General features: G+C 41.8%; 1 protein-coding gene across 2 annotated transcripts; it reads right to left on the reverse strand.

Moving 5' to 3' along the window:
- Positions 1-5625: 5625 nt before the first annotated feature.
- Positions 5626-22021, reverse strand: kcnc4 (potassium voltage-gated channel, Shaw-related subfamily, member 4; the record flags this gene model as incomplete). 2 transcript variants are annotated; one of them, XM_079225925.1, is made up of 4 exons in its annotated part: positions 5626-5693; positions 9708-9884; positions 10675-11611; positions 21413-22021. In XM_079225925.1, 4 exons carry the CDS (start codon positions 22019-22021, stop codon positions 5626-5628), a joined length of 1791 nt encoding a protein of 596 aa, XP_079082051.1. The 2 variants fall into 2 exon arrangements, with proteins under 2 accessions (XP_079082051.1, XP_079082052.1); XM_079225926.1 differs by having other exon boundaries at positions 9693-9884.
- Positions 22022-22856: the final 835 nt, after the last annotated feature.

The following is a 22856-nucleotide window of genomic DNA, read 5'->3' on the forward strand; positions in this document are numbered from 1 at the left end:
TCCAACTCTACTGCGTTGAGGCCAGACTGCCTGCACTCTGTACAACCATTGAACATTTGCTGCGGCAAATAATAAAATCAACAAAGACAAGTTCTGTTAAGAGACTTACAACTAGACGGATAATAACAACATTTCCACCACAACACCAACGGCTCATTTTTCCTCCCTCAATTTTTCCTCCGCCAATTGAGTTCATGATGAAGCGGCTCTGCTGCCTGGTGTGTTCATCGGCTTCTTAGCTGTACCTCGTTCCCTCATTAAGATGTGGATGCACAACATGTGAGTCTTATGGAAACAGAAAACAGCCAGGCAGTTATATTCAGTCCTAAAATAAAAAATAAAAACACATCTAGTTGGAATCATATTCAGGAGCTTTAAAACATTACTGATCAAACCTTTCTTGTATGTCAGTATTGGCCGGTCATCTCATATTACATCCATCTTCGGCTAAAGATGAATTGACCCTTTACCAGATTAGAAAATCAAGCAGCCAGGATTAAATATATAGTTTCTGATAAAAGTGTCATGTTGGTGCTGTGATCATTATGTGAAGGGTCATGGTTAACGCACACACACACACACACACACACACACACACACACACACACACACACACACACACACACACACACACACACACACACACACACGGACATGAGAGCTGGGAGTGTTGTCCATTAGTGGGTCACAAGAGACTGGCCTTGTGCTGAACACATTATGCTTCTGTGGCGAGAGGAAACGCCCTTTAGGACAGTTGGCTGGGAAACAAATCTCCTGCTCTTCACAGATCATTGTGTCTCCATCCACACTCACAGATCTCATTTTTATACCCTCTATACACCGTATACACAGCAAGTTGTCATAAACCGTAATTCTTAATGAGTTGGGAGCTCAGTCCAGAAACAACATGGCACAGCATCTCTTGCTCCTCGTAATGACAGCAGTGAAGAGCTCCTGTGGCTCCACATCCACACAAGTTCTGAAGGCTAATAAAGGTTGGCTCTCCAAACAGGGAATACTGTCAATTACAGGTCAAATACTGATAGTGAAGAGAAGAAAGTGGAAAAAAAAACAAAAGAAAGATCCCCAAACCTCTATCTGCATATCACATTGTGTCTTCTGTCCATTTTGGTGTCTGGTGTATCTGGACTAACAAAAGCCCTTCAATACTGTAAAACAGGATCCACATTGCTCAGGATTCAGACATGTTTGACATGGCATCTCGTAGCTTTACCGTGGCTCGATTGTGATTTTGAGTCCTGCTTCAAAAGATGAGTCAAAAAAGTCTTATCCCTATTTGAAAATATCTTCTCATTCATAATATAAAACCACGATATGTTGTAAGCATATTAATGGACAGTCTTTTTTTTCATTATAAAGTGCACAAAGTAAGTGCAATGCATTAATCCAAACCCACTTTGCACACTTTTTTTGCTGGCCACAACAATCTAATAATGAAGCAAAATTAATATATTACATGGAAGCTCCTTATCTCTTATAGTGGAAATCCCACATTTCTCCCACCCTCTAAATGACATCCTCATAAAGCGATACATTCGTGAAAGTTAGTTTTTCCAACAGACAATATAAGACGACAAGATGGTCCCTTTCCTACAGCGTCGCACCAATCAATGAACTGGTGAAATGGGTCGGGCTCATCCTTTCTCCATGGAAACTGTGTTCAATGTTGTCATGACAACCTTCAACAAAGGAGGAATAAAAGAAAACAAGGAATGAGGGTGAAAAATGAAAGGGAGTTATCTCAGATGATGGATTCTCTCTCTCGGCGTACGGCTCCGGATCTTTCTCTTCAGCAGAAGCTCACCTCGTCTCATGAATCACAGCCTCGCAAACCTGTCAATCATCTCCCCTGAGCGGGAGATGCTGCTTCACTAATGGAGCTATTCAAGTGTGGAAGACCATCATGTAGCATGGTGGCTGCTTTGTGTTGATAGTCATCAAAATAGGGCATTCAACCAAATCAAAGGACCCAGCTGGGCAATTATCACCTCTGAGCACTTGATGTACACGTTTAAAGAGCTATATTCCCTCTGAAGACCATGAGGGTTGTATGTTATCAGTGTGTCTGTTGTAGAGCTGAGGGGGCCTCAGTTGGGAAAACCAGGTGATTTTATACCTGTGATGATCATGACAGGGAAATAGCCACAAAGCAAAAAGGACAGTTTAATGACAAACTGAGCTGTAAAACACTTTCATTAATTCTTCAATCAGCACCCAAAGTTGTGGAAAACATCACATGTTTCTCACGATGTTGCTGCTTTATTTGAAATATGGAATTGAAAAACCTGAAGCAGAAACAGGGCAGTTTTTAGATTGTTGGCAGCTGAAATTGTGAAAGGCTGATGTAGACCTGATGCAAAAACCGAAATCAAATCTGATTTAATTAACTATGCAAAGGAAAAGTCACTCAAATTATTAGTGGATTATAGGGTCGGTTATAGGGGTTAAAACTGTTTTCTCACACTTACCTTTGGTGGTATCTGGCCAGGCAAACATTTTTTTTTTATTGGTCTGCATTTTTAAATATTCATCTCTTTTTCTAGCCCAAAGCAATAGAGTGGAAGGAAATTTTGTTTGGGTGCCCACAGCATTGACAAATAGCTTAATAACACTATATGGTAACGGACGTGAATCAACTATTCAGTGCAGCAGCCATGTAAATAAGCAAAACTGTTATCAACCACATAAAAACATTGTTTACCCCATGAAATCAGTTTGGTGAATAGCTTTGAGTAATGTGGATCCGTACCTGTAAAGAGAAACTGAACAATTTAAATTCCTTTTGCCTTTATTGTGTTACGGGGGAAGCAGGTATTTCAACTCGGCGAAAGAAAACCAAAACTGCCACCTCTAGGTGAGTGAGGTGATTAATCTGCGATTGAATAAATCTTGCTCAAGCTAAATCCACTTTTCAAACAAATGCTCAATGTTTCACAACTTCAAGCAGATGCAGGTCTTAAGATGTCGTCACATGTAGAGACTCCAATAACGAGCTGAATATTTCTCTTCACATGTTTACATCCTTACTCAAGTTAACATAATTTAATATCAGTGCAGCCAAATACTGTTTGAGACCGAGTAAGAGCATCTTCTTGTCATTTCCCTGCTTCTATTTGACCAATTAGTATCTCAGTCCACATTTAGCTTCGTTAAATGATCGTGTCTGCTATCATCATGCAGCCTGGATGGCTCAGACTCACTCGTGACATCTTGGCCCCCCTCCCTTCATCGCCACCGAGCACCGCACGATACATCCATGTACATCAAAACCTTCTTCATGGGCAACAGTCATGATGATCATGCAGAGATGAGTATGTATGTGTGTGCATGAGAGAGAGAGAGAGAGAGAGAGCGAGAGAGAACGAGGGAGAGGTGTTTCTTTGCCTGTGAAAGACAGGAGAGGGAGACGAAGGCAGCCGAGCAGCAATTAGTGTTGCCTGTCATCCCAAATCTCCATGGTGATGTGTTCTGTATGCCATCTACACCTTTGGTACATAATCATGAAGGCACAGGCAAGCAGGAAGCTGTGACTGCTGGTACACCAGACAAGCCACCAGACTACACTTATGTCACCACTATAAATAGCCGTACGGTGACACAGCAGCAGAGAGACACTGTGCAGGTATTGGGGGGGAAAGGCAGATTCCATAACACAAGCTGTGAATGAAAATACAAATGTTCAGAAACGACAAGGTCTTATCTTCAACACCAGGGGGGGAAGGGTGTCTTTTATTTATATTTCTGCATTTTTTTTAAACACATGCCTACATGATACATCACACACACACACATCTGAGAGTTGGAGTGGGTTAAATTCCATCACACCTATACTATCCATGATGGGGAGATATGAAACGGAGTGTCCTTCTCCATCGCATTCAAGTTTACAACAGGGAAAACAGGAAATGAGGCGAAAAAGGTTAATCATCTAAATAATAATGCTTCCTTATTGGCTCACGACCATTTCATGGTGCATAAACATGACATATACAGAAGAGAAAAGAGTTAAAGGAATGATGCAGAATATGCTGTGCTACATACGTACAACTGTGCTTATACATAATTACAGACCTCCGGGTCAGCATAGAAACAGAGCTGATGAAGATGAGACGAGATGAACTTTCCCTTTGTTTATTAAACATAAGGCCACTATGGTAGACCATGAGGAATATATTATAAGTCACAAGTGAAAGAAACCACACTCCTGCCGCTTCTCCCTCTGCTGAAGCGAGTAACAGGGTTACTACAGATCCGACACGACCAGAAGTGTTAAGGTACAAATCACATTACCGCACACATTTAAGCTCCATTACTCAACATGAGCCACAAGTGGAACTGATGGCATTGCACTGTATGTATTTTTGATTTGACAAATGATAGTACTAAAAATCTACCATGTGATCTGATAGAATCTACATTTGGTCCTGACTCAACCAGCAGTGATGCCGCAATTGTATACAGCTAATGTAACAGGCAAACAATACTGCTCCATTGATTCTTTGTTTGTTTCTTATTGTACAAGGATTTACAAACAATGTGTTGCCTGAGCAGCATTCATACCACGCTGGGGACCTGCTGTGTCCCTGTGGTCAGTGTTAAAAAGCAGTGGCACAACAGAAGGCAGCGACCGGATGACCAACGGAGAATTCTGGTTCTGTTTTGTTCAGGATCGAACAGTGATTTCAAATTCTCATCTAATCCTAGTTCACAGTAACAGTATTTCTGTACAAACCCATATTCACAAGTGTTCGGGTGTTCTTACTTGACAGTTAACATTTATAGACGTTAATCCAAATGACGATTAAGTTGTATGTTGTTTATAGTTCTAAAACTGACACTTCTATAGACACACTTTACTAATCCAAAAGGTGAAAGATAAAGAAAATCACACAAATAAATCTCATTAGCAAAAATGTTGCTATATGGTTAAAGGAGACTCATTTTAGATTAAAACCCATGAAAGGTCTTCTTTCACAACATTGACTATTCATGACTATTCATTACTAAATAAGCAACAGTCAAAGTTGACCAATAATAGAAACTCAAGTTTATGATATACATTAAAAGTTTACGACCGAAACCAATAATCTGCTTCATCAGCACTGTGTGGGTAAGACTTGGTCAGATTTGATTGACAGTGATCCTGATCAGTACACTGACTTACATGACATCATATTTTTCCAATTGAGCCTCGCCCACTTCAAACTTGTAAAAAAAAAAAGCAATGAGAAGAAAATACCCAGAGCTTTTATGTGAAGTAACCAAAACTAGAAACCTGTGTGTTCATGTAGGACCCAACAAGAAGCTGACCGATCAGGGCCTTTAAGACCCGCCCACTAAATGATGAACATTAAATGGTAGCCACTACATTGTATAATGGTAGATCATGCAACGCATGCAAAATGCTCTGTAACATACAAATGAGTGTACACATATGGTAAATCTCTTATGTAACTGGTTTTCTACTCCAGGGTTTATGAATGTATGACAGAGAAAAACAAATTAAATACAACAAATCTTGTCTTTAATAAAGAGAATCCACTCGGCAGTTCATGTGCTCCACCGAGAGCTCATGCTCTTCCTCCTTTTCGTAGCCAATCAGCATCAGGTCAGCGTGGTGACCTCCGGCTGAGCGTAGTTCCCAGTGGCAGCGAGGATGTCTTTACAGGTCTCTGTGAAGGAACGCAATGAAACACGCTGATTTATGATTTGAGCATGAAAGACCGAGAACATGGTCCTGGAGCATCATCTTGTTGTAGTGTAATGAAGTATATCTGCTGAATAAAAGTTGACCCTGTTCATGCTGGTAACTTGTCACTGTAAACTAATGAATAGTCTTATTATTGGTCAACAGTTAAACCTAAATCAATGCTTTTAATCTATAACATGTCATAAAATTGTTAAAAAAAGACAGGTTTCCTGAGCCCAAGGAGACATTTTCAAAAAGCCTATTTCATCTCACCAACAGTTCAAAACCCAGAGGAATTAAATTTACAAAATAATATTTAATTGAAGAAAATTGTTGTTTCAAATGTCCTGTTTAAGGACTATTATTTTACCTTTACTCCATAGACAGAGACATACTACAGATCTGAACTTTAGAGGCCAGCAGGAGGCTTTTGCTCTGACCACCCATGTTGTTAATGGAAACTTATTAGGAGCAATCACCCAGAGGAGTCACTCGGGAATATGGCGGCCCATCAGAGCTCAGGAGCCTTTTCTCTGCTCGTCTGAATATCTGCCTGATACTTCCTTTTAGCAGCACTTGAACAGGTTGCCACACCATTACGCACTCATCATAAGGAGACAGGCTGGTGGTTGTCACATTGCGAAGGCAATGCACTTCCAAACAGGACAGTGCTTGCACGTATAAATTGTGACAGCGAGTGTTGCAACAATGCCCCGTGATTCCCTGTGACGGCCGTAATCACTTCAAATTCACCAGCATTTTGTTCCCACTGCATGGCGGGCGACCATTTCCTGTCCCTGATAACCATCTGAGCATCTTCAGACCTGCTGCATCCATCTGTCCTTCTCTCTGCTTCCTGCCATACTGCTCTGGTGAAATATGATCCATAGCATATATCCTGTAACCCTGGAATAAAGCTAACACCATCCCTTATGGGCATAGTGTCATAATCCATCTCCATCCAACCAGCTCAAAATGACTGCAATCACAAAAGGCAGCCTTTTGCATGTTGGACAGAAACGAGGAGTTTTTAATTTTGAACTCTGACACAACAATTTTAACACTGTTAGGAAACAGTGGACGTCTACTTGAGCCCTTTTTGCAGGTAATGTGCACTAAAATGTGTTGTGTATGTGCGATATTCCCCTGTAATAGACTGGGATGTCATTATCCACATACTCACCAGACATAGGGCTCTGGATTGAATTACCCCCTCCTCTCTCTCTCTCTCTCTCTCTCTCTCTCTCTCTCTCTCTCTCTCTCTCATAAATTAGTTTTGAGGTGTTCTGGCTTTGCTTAGCTTCCAATCGTTTTTGTCTCTGCAATCAGAAGAAAGCTCGCTTGGCAATTTCATGAGCTGACGAGATACTTCAGCGTATTATTAGAGTCAGCGTGGAAACAGGCTGGTGATGATTTGTGTTTATCTGTTTTTGTGTCTTTCCCACTGTGACTGTGAGGCTGTAAATTTTATATTGACAAATTATTTCCTCCTCTGAGCATCATAACATGTCGACGAACATCCCTTCATCTTATTTATCAGAAATCTGATGTAACTGAGGCTGTTTTGTTTTTTTCCTCTGCATGTGGCAACCTACCATTAACCGACACCAATCTACAACACTCAACACATTCAGTAATTGATAAGGCTTTCAACTAACATGTTCAAATATAATTTCTTTGTAATGGATTGTCAAAAAAAGGGGAGTTTATTGTCTCATAGGAGCCAAGCTAAATAAAGTGCTCCAATTATGTGTTGTTTTTTTCCTCCACAGTGATGTGTTAATGACCTTTGGTAGAAAAAATGCATCTCGGTAAAGTGCGGTTTTGCAGCAAAACACCTTCAGTGTCGTTGTGTCGTTTACAGAGGAGAGTCAGGATGTTGACTGGGTGGGATGTGTGCTCAGGATGTCAGGAACTAATCCACAACTGCCAAATATAGATCCTCTTCTCACAAGGGGCTTTTGGGTACTTCAGGAAGCTCGGGTGTGAGATCCAGCAGCTATTCAAGCAGAGGGAGATGGCAGGCTGACACTGGATGTCAATTGAGAGTCGTATGCTGCGTTCACACCAAGCGCGGCGCGAATTATTTGGGCAACCAGATTACATGCAAAGTCAATGCACAGACGCGATAGGTTGGGAAAAAGCGTTTTTTGGCCGGGCGGTGTGATAGACGCGTTTGAGGCGGCGCGAACAGAGCGAAGGACGCGGCGCAAATTCACACGAGTTGAAATATCCCAACTCCAGCGAAAAAATTGCATGGCGCAAAGATGCGTCAGCCAATCAGCGTTGAGAAGCTCCGCCCGTCACCACCGCCGTCTTGCCGTTGCTAAATCAAACTAATGCTGCTCCACCTGAAGTAGCGCTGGTAGCGGCCGTCATTCAGACGCTGTTGTGGGACTACGGATAATATTATGAACCCAGACACGATGGAGTTTGATGTTCCGACGTATGTGGAATTTACACAACAAGTATAAAGCAGAACTAGTGGTTATTTCCATGGTGGATAAAGGAAACGGAAACGGTGTTTTTACGGAGATAAGCCAGACGCAGTTCCTGGAGGAGTTGGTGAAATTCACCGGGCTGTGTGCGGCTACGGATGGTGTTATGAACCCAGACACGAGGGCGTTTGACGTTCCAACGTTCTTGGGACTTCCAAGTATAAAGCTTGAAATGTAATGTAAATGTAATGTAAAGTAGAACTAGTGGTTATTTAGTCCATGGTCGATAGCGGAAAAGAGAACTCTTTTTCACGGCGAGAAGCGACGCGATTTTCCGCGTTTGGTTTCACTCGCGCAAGTAAACTGAAGCGGGTAAACTGAAGCGGTATTAAGGGAGAGTCACCTTTTTTTTTGTCCACGCACCTGCTTCAGACAGCTCCTCTAATAGTCCAAATTAAAGAATATTGGTGTCATATAAGTAAACACAGAGTTGAAGGTCAAAGGTGTATGAATGCAATCTGAATGTCTACAGGATGACTGATTTAATCCAACTTGTATTACAAATACCTGTACATGAACTTGAAAGCATCATCTTGAGTATATTGGGCTTTTCTTACATTTAGACACAACAGGTTATTTGGTATCAAAGTGTAAAGGCTACAAATGTGTAATTTTTTCACTTTGAGATTTGTAATAATCAAACAAACAAGATACAACACGTTAAAGGTGCTAAATTAGAAATTCAGAGCACATCTATTGCCTCCAGACGGCTCTCAATATGGCCACGGCTGAACCGGTAGCACATAGCTAACGGTGCTAACGGCTCTAACAGTGCTAACTACAGCAAAAGTGCTGACTAATAACAGTGTTTATCTGAGGGGGAATCAGAAGGTGGGTGCTATGCTTCAATTGTCTGCTGGCCGCCATTATAATTTGTAGCAGCCTTATGAGAGCGGCGGCCGTAAACTAACAAGTGGGGAACTCTCACATGCTCAAAAGCTTGCACAGCCGGCTTGGCTATGTCAAGAAAGCAAGCAGAAACTCGGAACACACACACAGATGGACAGCAACTTCATTCTCTGCTACGGCAGACATCTTTACATAGTAAATGTTTACCAATGCTCTGAATGTTGCAGAGACAATTTTGAATTAGTGAACTTTAGAGGAGCTGGTAGGCAGATTGTTTTATACCTTTGGACAAAGCCAGGCTAGCTGTTTCTTCCTGAACTAGGTTAACTGTGTCCTGGCTGGAGGTTCATGTTTGGAGAACAGACCGGAAATTGGTTTCCAAAAAAGCAAATTTCCCAAAAGGTAAGTACCCTTAAGTACCTATAATCCGTCAGGATCTTTACTAACTAACACGATGATCTTGAATAAACTGTTTAATCCCCAGAGAGCACCAGTGGAGGAAAACACAAATCACCTGATGAAATATCAATAGAACCAAATTTGAATTTTCTCAGAGAAGTGAATTGAAACCGCAGTGCAGACAGAAAGCAGTGTGCAACCACACCAACAGTAAATGTGTACATCCAGGTGTGTACTGATATTTAACTTACCAGTATGGACATTGGGGTCTCCAGGGGTTAGGAGGAAGCAGGTGGCCTCCTTCTTAGTCTTGTCTCGCCCTCGAGAGCACCGCAGGGACCACTTTTCACTGGGGGAAAGCGGCTGGGTCAGGCTGCAGCCTTCTTCCTCTGAAAGGGCCACATTTGCATCCCCATTCTGTTTGGAGTCTGACAGGAAGACAAAAACACACAGAGACGTAAATGCCAAAGCTTTTACTGAGACCGCCCCGAATGCGCAGACAAAGGCAGAGGTATATTGCAAAAATCTGTATTTTTCTGTGATGCTACTTGTGCTACTGTCTCTATGAATAAGCACATTTCATCTGTCAGACAAACAAAAGATGAGAAATACAGTGGCTGCTATGTTATAATTAGTTTAATACCTCTCAAATATGTATCATTACTTAAACAAACAGCATAAACAAATTAATCTTAATAAATAAATACATTCAATAAACAGTAACATCGGATGAAAAGGGTCACTCCATCCGAATTACAAAGAAAATATTTTCTAACTTAGCTCTCGTGGTATTTAGTCATTTTTGGTTTTATTTACCCCAACTTCTGCTACCATTAAGGTCAATGTCATTTTATATATATAATTATTATATAATATATATAATATAAATTATAAATATGAAATCAAAAATATTTCCATTATCTCTCTCCAGCAAAAATGTCCCCAATCCTTACATGATACAAAGTATGGACTATGGATGGTCTATGGATTATGCTGAGTAACTAGGACGATGTTTACAGTTTAAATTAAAAGGTAATTTTTCAATGATGTGAGCACCATAAATATCTTCTTTGTATTGGACGGCATCCGGAAACTGAGAATCAAAACAAAATCAAACCTACAGCATGGCTACATACCACAAAAGGCAAGCGGGAAAATGTTGTTTTTCCTTCTATAATTTGGGTGAACTGACCCTTTAACATTGCATTGCAGCCTGACCTGAGCGGTTCCTGCTGACGCTCTCCTCAGCAGCCAGCGGACACGTGTCGCTCTGAGTGCTGTCTCTGTGCGAATTTGTTTCCGACTTCCCAAACGAGACAGAGTCAGCCGGAGCGTCCGGGTTCGGGTTATGCTTCTTCTTCTTTTTCGGCAGCTTCTGTTTGGCCATGGCCAGCGAGTAGTACATCCCAAAGTTATTGACAATGACGGGGACCGGCATAGCGATGGTCAACACCCCGGCCAGCGCGCACAGCGCCCCCACTATCATGCCCAGCCATGTCTTTGGATACATGTCTCCATAGCCCAGCGTGGTCATGGTGACCACCGCCCACCAGAAGCTGATGGGGATGTTCTTGAAGTGTGTGTGGTTTGCGCCCGTGGGGTCACTGGGGCTGGCTCCCATGCGCTCCGCGTAGTATATCATGGTGGCGAAGATGAGTACACCCAGTGCCAAGAAGATGATGAGGAGGAGGAATTCATTGACGCTGGCCCTCAGCGTGTGGCCGAGCACGCGCAGGCCGACAAAGTGCCGCGTCAGCTTGAAGATCCGGAGAATCCGCACAAACCGCACCACGCGGAGGAAGCCCAGCACGTTGTTGGCAGCTTTGGACGATAGACCCTTCAGGCCCATCTCCAGGTAGAACGGCAGAATGGCCACGAAGTCGATGATGTTGAGCGTGTTCTTGATGAAGACCGCCTTGTGTGGGCAGCAGACGATGCGCACCAGGAATTCAAACGTGAACCAGACCACACAGATGCCCTCCACCACGGTGAGGATGGGCTTGGTGACCATTTCCTGCGTCTCCATCATCTGTGTGAGGTTGCCCACCATAACCAGCTGCGTCCGATTCTGCAGTTCATTGAAGGCTTCGTGGGTCTCCATGCAGAAGGTGGTGATGGACACCAGGATGAAAAAGAGAGAGGCAAATGCCACTCCCTGGAAAAGATAGATAAAACAAACAATTAATACAATTGCATGCCTTCCAATAACTTAATATGCAATCAGTAGTGTGTTTATTATAACAAGTATTGTTCGTGCGAAGGCTTAAAATATTTTCATTCCAGAAAACTATTTTTCTATCCATTCCTTGTGTAATTATATTATCAGACTTCTTTTTATCAACCATTACAAAATACATTGATGTGAAAGCAGCATGTTTTGAGGGATTATTTTCTGGCGGAGTCAGTGAGATGATTGACAGCAAGCAAAGACTAAACACTGATATGAGAACACTTAAGTCAAGCACAAAAACATTATGATAAGACACAAACATTGATGATACCAAAGGAAGGATGCATGTTAATTGAATTATTCACTTTGAAATTAGTTTTTCACTTAAAAGAATGACTGGCTGAAAAATAACTTCATATGAAGTGTAGAAATTGAGCCCCGATATCTTGTGTGCTGCCACTACGCCTCCTCATGACGTCCTATTACCTGCCAGGAATTAATTCATTCTTGTGATTGTCCACTGCCACTTTTTTTCAGGACAATTTTCTTTTGAGAAAACGGACCAATTTCAAACCAATTACTGCCATGCACACAGAGCCTGAATCATGCTGAGAGAAAACATGAGCCCCATTACATGGGCCATGACAGTCTCGGACAGCAGGAGGTGTTCACATGGCGCACCGAAAAATACGTTTTTGGTTCATCTGGTAACAGCTTGTGTCGTCTCTCACCATAAGTGGAGGAAAAGGAAGTGAAGGGATGAGCAGAGTCTGTCGACACAGGATGGCTCGGGAAAAGAGTCATGAAAGAGTCACCTGTCCTGTTGACGGGTTTATCAGACATTTTTCACCGAGTGAAGCACTGCTATCAGTGCTACCTCGAATTATCACGACATAAAAACCCAAATGATCTCACTCAAAGTACAAATCCAAACAAAATGGTGAAATGTCCATGTAAATTGAACAATGCGGCTGCATGCCATCCTCCTGATCCAGCACAATGTCTGTCTGTGTTTGTGTTAATATTGTGTGCTAACTCATACCAGTTATGCCTTTACTGTTTACTAAAGCCTTGACAAATTGCAATGCCTCTCCAACCTTTATAATATTTCAGCTGGATAAATATGTACCTTTACCTTGCCATGCACTCAGCTACCTTTTCCCTACAAGGCCCTCTCACATTTCAATCTGCTTTATAGTGTTTGTGTCTGGGATTAGAGAAAACAAATAAAGCATGCGATGTCCAATGGAAATACTAACTCACTGTGGAACAAATAAGATCAATACGAATGGGACAGCTTATGGAGTTGAAAAAATAGCAGCCCATGTTCAAAACGGCAATACTGCACAAACTATGGTACGTGTGTGATCGTATCTCTATTGTGCACACAGATAATGTGCAGCTTTCTACCATGACAACCTTCTTCAACTCTGTCCCTGCAGAGCCCGGAGGCGCTCACAGCTCTGATCCCCCAAGATGCTGAGGACGGAGCTGCAAGGCAAGAAGGAAGGCCGTGAAGCCCTGACTGCCCCAGGAGGAGCTCAGAGTTCCCCCTGTTGCATGGACACGGTCTCCCTGAGCATCACTAAGCCCACCGACTGTGGCGCTGAGTCACAGGGAGTATCACAACAAGCAGACAGAAACAGAAGCACACAGCTGGATTACTTATTCAGCACATCACAGCGGCTGGAGTTGAGAATTGTAACCATGTAGAATCAGAATCATTTATTGACACATACAAGGAATTTGGAAGGTTTGTAGAAGGATTTTACTACACTGAATTTGCTTGAAGAGCCTTTATTTGCCGAAAATGTATGAAAGTATTAATTTACATGCACTCGCACAATATGTTTGAAAACTAAACAAAAGAGCCAGATAATTAAGATGGGCTCCACCAAATGAGAGGGTTCAGCCTCTGGTGAAGCACCGCAGCAAGACATTTTACGAAGTCAACTATTAAAAATATTAATAGTAGGAGCTCAGTGAGAGCTCAGTGAGAGCTCAGTGTTACCATCCAAAGAAGAAGTGTTAGAGAAGAAGGGGGTCGTGCAGACAGACAGGTGCCACCTCTGTGACACAGTGGTGTAAACAGCCACTTCTTTTCACCTGCCAGCAACGAGCTACACCCTGCAACACGTGGGACCTCCATGATGTCCAGCCAGATCCAGCTTCCACCCCTCAAACATCCAGCCTGGACACTTTCACACTTGCAAACTCAAGCAGATGTGTTTGTTGGAAAACAAAAGCCTCAATAAATGTGTCCATTGTGTAATTTAAAAATCTGTCCAGCTGTTTCCTCAATCTCTGAATTAGTCTCAAGTGACAGTCATTATTTTGATGCGTATAAATAAAAATCATCTTGCAGCCAAACACATTTTCACATTTTTCTGGCTTTGACAAAAACACATCACACAAAAAAAGGCTCCTTCGGTATGACAATAAATCAGCAGGCATCAAAATAAAAACTGAGTCCTGTTGCTCTTGATGAGCCCAACAGGCCTGAACAGTGTTCAGTTTATTCAAAGGGAAAATGGTTTATCCAATAACTAAACAGAGCTGGAGGTCCTGGCACACACAAGGACAATTTGCTCTGCTCCTAAAATGCTCAACAAGTCTTCCCAATAACACCACACGGCTTGACCTCACACCTCCGTTTGTATTCTTATTTATTTCCATGTGTCCATGTCGGCAAGTGATTGTCTTGTTCAATAAATCTTGCAGCATTTAAATGTGTCTGTATGGTTAATTTAAGGTCTGAGACCACAATAGCATGTTTACAGCTGAATGGTGGAAATTTTGAACACGGTTACAGTGAGTGAGGGATTGTCATAATCACTCTTTGCCATACTAACATGTAGACTTTTGTTTTGAATTTCCTGGGAATGTAAATGTAGCTTCTACAATCTTCTTGAAGGTTGAAGCTGATACAAGCACTGGATGTATATAACCGTTTCCATGTAATACATTTGTTATTTATCTACTTTTCTACACATGTCTATCTGGTTCCTTTCTATGGTCTGCTTGCTGGAATGGTATTTTATCTCCTGGTTATAATCATATTTTAGATTTTCTTTCAGTACAATAACATTTGAGGTTTTCCATTCTACGCTTCATGTCCGTTATTTAAATGTGTATTCTACTACATTTGTTTTACAGTTCCAGCTCTTAGTAACCATGATGTTCAGATTTAATTGCCATTTTCAATCTGACATTTCACTTCAGTCACTATGTTAATGGCTGAGATGAACAATCTACATTCGCTGATGAAGACCATGATATCTGATTGAAAGCTCCAGGAAAAGGGACTGGTAATAGATAGTTCCACTAACTCCAATTGCAAGAATTATATTTCGACATTAGTCCGTAATTATAGTATAGTTCTCACCAAACCCATTTCTATGCAGAACTTATTTTAATCCAAATTAATTTAGCTAATAGATCATCTCAACTTTTACCTACTAATATTTTGAATGCTGGACTTCTTCTTGTAATGTTTACGCTACAGGATTTCTACTTCAACTTGATTTGTTTTGGCCAACTGGCATAAACACTGGCATATCTCAAAAAGTTGTTATGGCGGACTTGTTAGCATAGAGATGTCTATTTACAGCCTAAAACAACCCTAAGACACAGCCTAAAAAAAAAAGCATATACGTTTAGAACCGTTTGTCTCTGTGTGTATGTACGTCCAGTATTCAGTCCTAAATGTTTCACTACATTTATAGTTTATGTCTGCCTTCTGTTTGGTGCTGAGCAGGTAGTGTACAGGGGATTTTTTGAAAATGTTCACTGAAAACAGAGCGATGAGAGTGGTGAGAACAAAAGAATACAAGTGTGGGCCAGACAGCTGAATAATGCGTTAAAAAACACTATAAAACCCCAAAGAGCTCATGAAAAGGGCACAGTTGTGATCATTATTTGTGAGTTCATCACTATGAATGACAACTCTGTCTTCTTCTACGACTTTTTGTTACAGATGAAATACGAGCGCTGTACCCAGAGGAGAGTTCACTAAAGCCTCTGAGTGTATGTGATGCCAATCACTGGTGTCGGTGTGTAAAGAGAGCCGATGTCCCTCGAGGGCGGAACCGCACAGTCCCAGATGGGAAAACTAGAGTGGGAGGGAGGGAGAGGGAGAGACAGGACCGGCAGCAGGCTGTGCGTCAGGGTGCAGCAGCTGGGGAGTCCCACCACGGCCATCACCTCCAGCTGTTCACCATCACGCTCTGTTACTAACACTGACGCGCTGTACGCAAGAACCACAACAACATGCCTTCTCAACAGTTAGCAGCTGAAAAGCCGATGAGCGCCGCCACTTATGTTTTCTTATAATTCATGTCACAATGATTCAGTATCAGTCCACCTGAAGATGAAGGAGCATTAATGTCCACTACTCAGCTGGGCTTATCCACTGTCACACCTTAATATTTCATGAAACCAGAAGCAACGGGGATGGTCCCCATCAAAGCTATATGAGCATAGACTACAAACAGGGCAAAGGTCATCGACAGGAGTCAGTGGACGACTGGAGAAAGATCCACATACAACGTCAGAGATCATTTTTGATCAGGGACAGGGGTTAGGATCATCTGTAAAAATTCAACCTTAACTCCATACCTTAGAGCAGTGGTTCTCAAATGGGGGTACGTGGGGGCACTCCAGGGGGTACGTTAAAAATACGTTTAAAATTAGCATCAATTCAAAAATCCTTTACAAATAGTTATTTAATAAATGTTCAATAAAATATAAGTGTAAGTTTATGAACTGAATTTGATAGTCTATTTTAAATCAGACACTGATGGCACAGCGCTGTGTATTATATATTTTTTTTCAACAAAAAATGTTTTACGCTGGTTAGGGGTACTTGGCAGAAAACTTGGGAGAAAAAGCCAGAAAATAATACTGACTTCACAGTTATTTGACATATCTCTCCTTCTCAAATGTACAACAATATAATACAGTGTCACCAGTCCTTCTGTGGTTTGAATCTGACCATGTTACTTTTTGGGAATGTTCAATATCAAAATAGTTGCATAATCAAGGACAAATACTACAAAGACAAAAAAAAAGGGAAAATCTTTGATTTGGTTGATGTAAGATTACATTGTCAGCTATATGTATTTATTGATTCTATTTTCTCTACAAAGAAAAAAGTCTGCAACTCTGTATACTTTCACTGAACTCACAATGAAACATAGCCAATCTATTTTCAGCCAACTGCTTAGAACTGGCCGAATAAACAGCCAACATAATCTCACAGGATTACATCCCACTTTCACAAAAGATTCGCTGTTATAACAATTTCCTAACGAGGCTGCGCTGCTTTGATGATGTGTTAAAAAATCAAATCCTGTGGTCCAATCACAGAGCAGCAGAGAAAGGTGTCAGTGCTGTGAATGTCGAGCCCAGAAGGCTCCTTTATTATTTATCAACTGGGTGTCACATGGAGATGAAATGAGACGTGTGAGGATGGATTTTATATTCAGCAAGGAAGACGAAATTAGGTTTTGATGAGGATGTGGTGACACTAATGTGATTCCCTGAAGATAAAGGTGAAAAGGCCATTTTAATTTTTTATTACGGTTGGACTTTCCACCCAATATTAATATTTAAGTGTAAAATCGGGACACATAAAACATTATTTAAATCTGTTTATCTACAACTAATCTAAACATAATTAATGTTGCTAAAAACAAACTCAGATTACAACACACACACACACACACACACACACACACACACACACACACACACACACACACACACACACACACACAGAGAGAGAGAGCAACTTCCTTCAGGTAGACATTACTTCACTATATTTTTACATCGCAAATACTTGTTTGCTCCATATTATTGCTCTCAACATTGTATATTGCAACTTTAAACAAGAATAAATGTCTTTTAAACATCTAACTATAGAAAATAGAAAAAACTAATTCATGCCACGTTATCTTATCTAGTTACTGAATCTGAATGTAAACGTCATTCAATAAGAAATGTAAGTGTAATATCTTAACACACAAAAACACAACAGCATTTTCTAATGTCAAATTGATTGTTATTGGAAATGTAGACTCCAGACCTCAACAATCCCACATCAGTTAATCCTTTGCTCTCACAACAAAGACAAATTGATTTCTCTCTCCTTGTGGGATGAAATGCGCTGCTCTTTTCTGTGGGAAAGGCAGTTTCAATATCTCACCACTGAAAACAACTTGCAGCGCATTACCACAGCGACGATTAATACAGGCATCAGGATGGTAGAACTTATGAAATGTTGCATATAGGAAGATTTGACAAAGTTATCTTGTCTGATTTTAATGTCAATGTCAAGTCTAATTGTCACATCCAACCGGAAATTACAACGCCTGGTACGCGTTCAGTGTCCCGGAGCTCTCCAGATGTTAAACTCATATAACATGTTTATTTCTATATATTACTGTGCGAGTGTTTTGGCTCTATGCTCCAGTGATTTGGTTTAAAAGTAAAATACATCACGACAAACTTAATGTTCTGGCTTTCAGTTTAAAAGGTATTTGAGAGTGTTCACATCCATAATTGGTGAACAGTGTCGAAATTTTATCTATTTTAATACTTTCACCCTCAAATTTATCCTAAATATGCAGAAAGGGAAGATAAGTCTGCTGATGTCTTTGAGACATAAAAAAGATTTACAACCAAAAATGAATCATGTTAACTTAATGTTAAGGTTATTTAAACTTCCTGTCCCCTAAAATGGACTGCAGCGTTTACAGTGATGCTCGTGGCACCAAATGCAAACGTGAGTGTGCCAACATGCTGATGTTTAGCGGGTGTCATGTTTGTCATTGTCAACCTCTTAGTTTTCTCTGCTAGCATACTAACACAAAGTACGATTGAGGTTGGTGGGAATCTCATTATTTTTGCAGATTTTTGATCATAGTAGAAGTATTGGAAACATTAGGTTTGACCTGAAGATGGCGCTTGATGAAAAGTCAGGAGATCAGCAAAGTTATTCAGCCGGCGGGTAACGTGAATATCCGGCATCGGCAATTCACTTTTGAGACATTTCACTCAAAACCACAAATGTCAACCTCTTGGTGGCGCAAAAGGAAAAGTCGGGGGATCACCATGACATGTCCTGGTGCCTCGCCAACCAACAAGGATGACAAATGATACAAAATTCTTGTGATGTGGAAGTAAACACCCTCAAATTAGTCAGCACTTTAGATGCTGTATATAATCTTCTCACATCTTTGATTTTTGAGTTATTCCATCATCAGAACAGTCTTTGTGTGCAGACTTCCCCAGAGCTGCACCTCCAGTCATGGTTGAGAGTGAGGAGGATGTGGCTGAAATGATTGCCTTCCCTCCGGCTTTCAAGAATCACATTAACTGAGCTGAGCTGAGCTCATAGGCTCTTTGAAATAAAAGGCCATAAAGGTAACGCGAGTCAAAAATGCACTCCTCTCAGAATGCACACAGAGCAAACATACGTGCATGAATCAGCTGGAGAGGAAATGGACAAAGAGCATTATGAGCGGGTCAATATGGATCTGTCCTCGCTCGTTCTTGTTAGATAGATCCAGATTCACATCTACTGTGAAAATCCCGACTGATTCATTTACACATTTTTAGCGGTGAGCGACAGACGTTATGATCTGGCAGGCAGAGCGCGGTCATCTTCAGATGGCAGCTGTGACTCAGAGACGTCGGCTGTTCCACAGTGACAGGCCTGCAAATGCCACCTGGACGGGAAGCTAAAATAAACACTATTTGTATTGTGACTGGCGTGGAATAAGAACTTTTGCAACACTGCGGGAGCCTCTGAATAGACCATTCAAACAGAAATTAGAGTGAGCATCAGCGTCTCTCTTTCCGGACTAAAAGCATTTTTCTTTTTTGAACGATGAAAGCTCCTGGCCCTTTGCCTGACAACTCCTGCTCGTGACACTCGATACTTGCCTTCATGTTTACTTCATTAAGCGCTCTGCTGCTTTTGTTGCTAAGCCATTAGGCAGAGCATACTTTCAAATGCTTTGAAATGGCTGTTAGTCCCTGTGGAAGAAATTAGAGCAAAGTAATTTTAATTTACAATATAGAAACATTTATTTTATCAATAAACCAAACAGAAGTGTATCTTGTTCAGCGTGATGAAATATAAACTGAGATTGATCATTGGGGGAGTGTATATCTTGTGAATAGATGACAATCTTCGAATAAAGTAGTACTTCTCTCAACATTGTAAATTATATGATTAATGTTGTAATACATGGATAATGTGTGTATTTTAGACCCCATTCTTCTGTTTAATATACAGCATGATTTACAGCACATGGGTGTACACTCCTGCTGCCTTTCAAACACTCGTGATTAGAGAAGCTTTGAGAGCAACCCTTGAACGGCATGTGTGGGAACACTTCAGCACCACTGTATTTTTATCATAAAACAGCATTTTCTCTATTTTCAGCATTCTGGTACAATTTCATAACATATATTTAGGAAAGAACTGAAAAAATGTCTATTTAAATGAGCAACATTTAGTTGTAGGGAGTGAGTGCCGGCCGTGTGCTACATTATACAAATAAATAGTTATCAACTTTAACTGGGAGCTGAATAAATACATTTGTTATGACTTCTAACTATTAAAAAACAAATTGGTGGAGAGACAGAGAAGAAGCTAAACGAGCACAAAACTACATTAACTTGAATGTTCTGTTTAGGGTCCAAGGCCCTTTTTAACAGCTCAAAAAACAGCCGTTACATTGTTTTGTTCTGAAATGTCATGCTGTTTCATACTTTTTGTTGTTCATTAAAATATTTCTGAACGGATTACATGTTTCAGAAGGCATGGACCAAGAACATGGTCAAATCTATACTGCACATCTATTTGGAATCCGTAGCTGTTGTTAGTGTTATCGTGAGTCTAATAAGGAGTTGGGCTCCAAACATAAGTACTACATAGGATGAAACTCTGGAAAAAACACAGACAAAAATTGATTTTCTGTTGGACTGTTGTTTAAAACGTGAGCAAGTCAAACGTCTGAACAGATGTTAAGATTCAATCCCTAGTTGATGAGTGGGGGAAGCTACGTCTGTTCCTGGAAACAGTCAATGAAACAGATGTGATGAACCACATCGAGCCTCAACACCTGCCGAAAACGTCCCAAAAAAATCCATTGTGTTAATCAAAATTAAAAGTCACAGTCACATAAATAAAAGGTCCAGGTTCAAATTATTTAGCTATTAATACGTTTTCTATACTCGCTTGAATAAGTTGAGTTATTATAGGCTGGAGGATTTTACAACTAAATAACCAAGCAGTAACATCAGGCCACTGAGGAGGAAATATAAACAAATGCACTGGGCTGGCAGACTGAAGCGATGCTATTATGCCATTTGTTTCATTGTTTTATTGTGTCCTGTCTTGGTTTTACAGCAGTATGTACGTATATTGAGTGAATTACCCTGGAGAGATAAAGTTAATTTAAATTAAATTGAGCTTCTGACCCTGCAGCCAACAAAATTGGACTAAAACAACTGGTGCGGAGAAATCGTAGTTGTCAGGAGTCGATGGTAAACACTGTGACGTGAAAAGTGTAAATATACAAACGCAGATAGTTCATCCAGCAGGGCTGGTAATGTTGGCTGGACTTATTATAGGGACACCTGTTGATTATGACAACATCTGTTGAGTATGACAACATCTGTTGAGTATGACAACGGCTCTTGATTCAGACAACAAATGGACAAATCACGGCGACATGTGCCCATGAAAGCGGATGAAACCCCTGGTGGACTCACCCTGGCTGCTCTGGACGAGTACGGGTCTTCAAACAAAGCCCAGACCTTCGGCTGCCAAACTTCGCAGCAGCTCCTCGACCTGCCGGGGCAGTCCTCGATGCCGAACCGCCTCGGCATCTCTCTGTCGTCCTCGGCCTCCGGGTCCGGCGGTTCAAAGGTCTCCAGGGCCTCCTCCGCGTCCCGGTGCTGCCGGTAGGTCATCCAGCAGCACGGCTCCACGTCGGTCTCGTCAATGCCCCAGTACGCCAGCTCCTCCTCGAACAGAGGACCGCACACGTCGGCCGGGCAGTGCAGCTTGCCGGTCCGGTAGTAGTTGAGCACGTAGGCGAAGATGCCCGGGTGTCTGTCGAAGAAGAACTCGGCGCTCGGGGGCGCAGCGTCCGAGTCCGAGCTGACCTGCGGCTCTGGGTCCGCCAGCCATGCCAGGCGAGTCCCCGGCAGGGTCCTGAGGGTGCTCTTGTAGGTTTCATGCCGGGTTCCGCCCACGTTGATGATAATTTTCTCCGAGTCTTCCCCTCGGTACATCTCCTCCTTCAGACATGTTTTAGACGGAGGTTTGTTTCCCGACTTGCGGCCCCGGTAAGACGACACACACACCGAGCTGATCATCGAGACGCAGCTAGGGACCTTCTGGCTGCTCCCCTCCGGTACAAGAAGCGGTTGTCCACTCGTCCAAAAATCAGGAAATGAACGCAAAGTGCGCCCTCATTTCACAGCCCAGTGTCATGTAGCATCTCCCCCCCAAAAAACAGCCTAATAATCCAGACAGCTGCAGAAGTGGGACGCACAACAAAAACCACCTGTTACAAAACTCCGGCTGTTGTCGAAATAAAACGGTGGTCGGGATCACTGGATGTGTTTGTCAATGTTTTCGTCAAATAGATTACACAATTTGACTTCGAATAATACTTCCAGATGTGGAACTTATTTCCCGCTAATAAAAATAACACAACAATTGATCAATGACGCACAGTAGGCAGACAGTACGTGCCTATAGGATGAACCACTTAGTCTGAAGTAGTGTGTCACTTCTCACCTCCTTTTAGACAAATCATATCCAAACTATGCAACGGCAAAATCCACGATTATTCCTGACAACTTTTCTCTCCTCCATACAAGATGATGAAGCCTGACGATGATCCAGCCGCGCTAATCGCGCGCTGACATATTTCCACCAATTCTGCCAGTTCAGCTCGAGTGCCAGATGTGAGGTTGTTTTTCAGCTGGGGATCTGTTGCTTTCCTCACAAGTAGCCTGTCTTCCCCCAGCGACACAGCCCGGTTGGATGGTTCAACAACAGGCTCGTCGGTTTAACCCTTTGGCTGCTGGCGAAGGTTGGCGCATCATTGAACCACTCCCTCTAATCAGACCGAGAGGAAGGGCTGATGAAGTGTGTGTGTGTGTGTGTGTGTGTGTGTGTGTGTGTGTGTGTGTGTGTGTGTGT

This window comes from Taurulus bubalis, assembly GCF_910589615.1.
Source record: "Taurulus bubalis genome assembly, chromosome: 11".
Taxonomy (NCBI): domain Eukaryota; kingdom Metazoa; phylum Chordata; class Actinopteri; order Perciformes; family Cottidae; genus Taurulus; species Taurulus bubalis.